Source organism: Cariama cristata, unplaced genomic scaffold, assembly GCF_000690535.1.
Source record: "Cariama cristata isolate BGI_N322 unplaced genomic scaffold, ASM69053v1 scaffold911, whole genome shotgun sequence".
NCBI lineage: Eukaryota > Metazoa > Chordata > Aves > Cariamiformes > Cariamidae > Cariama > Cariama cristata.
The window spans coordinates 1-1651 of record NW_009599602.1 but is presented as its reverse complement, the minus strand read 5'-3'; the positions used below and the strand labels follow the sequence as shown (position 1 = coordinate 1651).

The following is a 1651-nucleotide window of genomic DNA, read 5'->3' as shown; positions in this document are numbered from 1 at the left end:
CGCCGCGTCGCCCTGCCGTGTGCGTCACCGCAGCCTGGGCACCCGCAGCCTCCTCATCCCATGGGGTAGGTGCCACCCATGGGGATGGGGTGCAGGCTGTGGGCAGAGGCCCCTGGCCCCATGCAGATGCCTGGAGGATGCTGGGTCAGACTCTGATGGTAGCTCTGGCCATGGCTTCCTGGGCGCCCACAACCCCTCTCTCTCCTCTCTCCTCCAGGCAGCTCCAAGGTAGCTCTCGGTGTCAGCATCACCATCATACTGCTGCTGACTGTGACTGCAGCCCTTGCTGGGGCCATTTGGCACTACAGGCACAGGTGAGGTCTCCTCCTCGCCAGCTGCACGAGCCCCATTGACTCCAGGCCATGGCAGGTGGGAACTGCTTGGCCAGGGCTGCCTGCCCTTGTCCAGCCTCACTCCCCCCCTTCTCTCCTGCAGGAGCTGAGAGCACGGGACACATCACACCAGGGATGTCCCGGGGCCACATCAGCCCCCTCCACATGTCCCTGATAATAAACCACTAATTAACATCCCCATGCATGTGGGAACTCCTGGTGTGCCAAGCCCAGCACTCACAAGCACATGGCATCACACAGCTCCTGCCCACCCCAGGACAGATGGGAAGAGCGCTGGTGCAGTGCAGGGGCATGCTCACACTCCTCACCCCAGGGTGAAACACCAGGACAGCCCCCCAACATCAATGGGGTGTCCCTGGCCCCAGCCCCTAGTTCTGAGGGGCACTAGGTTGCATATGAACTCAGCCAGTGCCAATGCAGGCTGGGGCAGCAACGCGGCAGGGCAAGGGAGGACCTTCTTCCCCCCGCCCACCCTCCTGAGAGAACATCAGCACCTCCTCACCAGATCCAGGTCCCTGGGACCAGGGGATGGTGACAAACATGTGCGGGGCCACCACACAGCTTGGGGTCATAGGGAACCGAGGCACATGGTCAGCTATGGGAATGGGGTTTGTCTCTCCCCATGGGAAATTCAGCCACACTGGGGCAAACCTGCCTGGTTCAGTGCTGAGGGCAGCAGCACAGAGGGGACAGAGATGTCTGCGCCACGCAGGGCCGGGCACTCTAGGCACGAATGGCAGCAAACAACATTCCTGTCAGGGAAAGTGGATACAGCCCATGGCCAGGCACACACCCACCTGCACCACAGGCAGAAAACAGGGGTCAGGTCACCCGCACCACCCTAGGTGTCAGGGTGCCACTGCGGCCATGGGGGACCCTACCTGCAGCCAACGGGATGGCTTTGCTCCCACCCAAATTCCCCCAGCACTTGTGGCCACAGGCCAGGGTGCCCCAGCCCAGCCTTCCCATCCTCCCATGTGACACCGTGGGCAAGGGGCTCCCCTTTACCTGCCCACTCAGGCACTTGCCCTTGCACCCCTACTCATCCCCCTTCCCACTGTGTCCCTACCCCATCCCCGTGCCCCATCCCCAACGTCCCTCCCTGTCCCTACACATCTCCAGCCCTGGCGCTGGCCTCCTTCCTCATCCCAAACTGCCCCTTCCCTGGTCCCTTTCCCCAGCCCCACCTGTCCCTTCTCTGTCCACACAGGTCCCTTCCTCGTCCCCACATGTCCCGGTGCCCCTACTCCATGAGGTAAGGACAAGATGGGGTCCTGGGGACCCTACACTCTTGGCTT

The 1651-nt window shown here is 62.6% G+C and overlaps 1 protein-coding gene across 1 annotated transcript in view; it reads left to right on the top strand.

Moving 5' to 3' along the window:
* Window positions 1–1608, top strand: part of LOC104168942 (antigen-presenting glycoprotein CD1d-like) — a gene marked incomplete at its 3' end in the record, with an annotated part of 5889 nt that extends 4281 nt beyond the window's left edge. Inside the window, exons 5-6 of the mRNA XM_009709721.1 lie at window positions 218–314; window positions 1564–1608. Coding sequence (XP_009708023.1) covers window positions 218–314; window positions 1564–1608 — 142 coding nt within the window. The remainder of the gene's footprint in view (window positions 1–217; window positions 315–1563) is intronic.
* Between the last annotated feature and the right edge of the window lie 43 nt (window positions 1609–1651).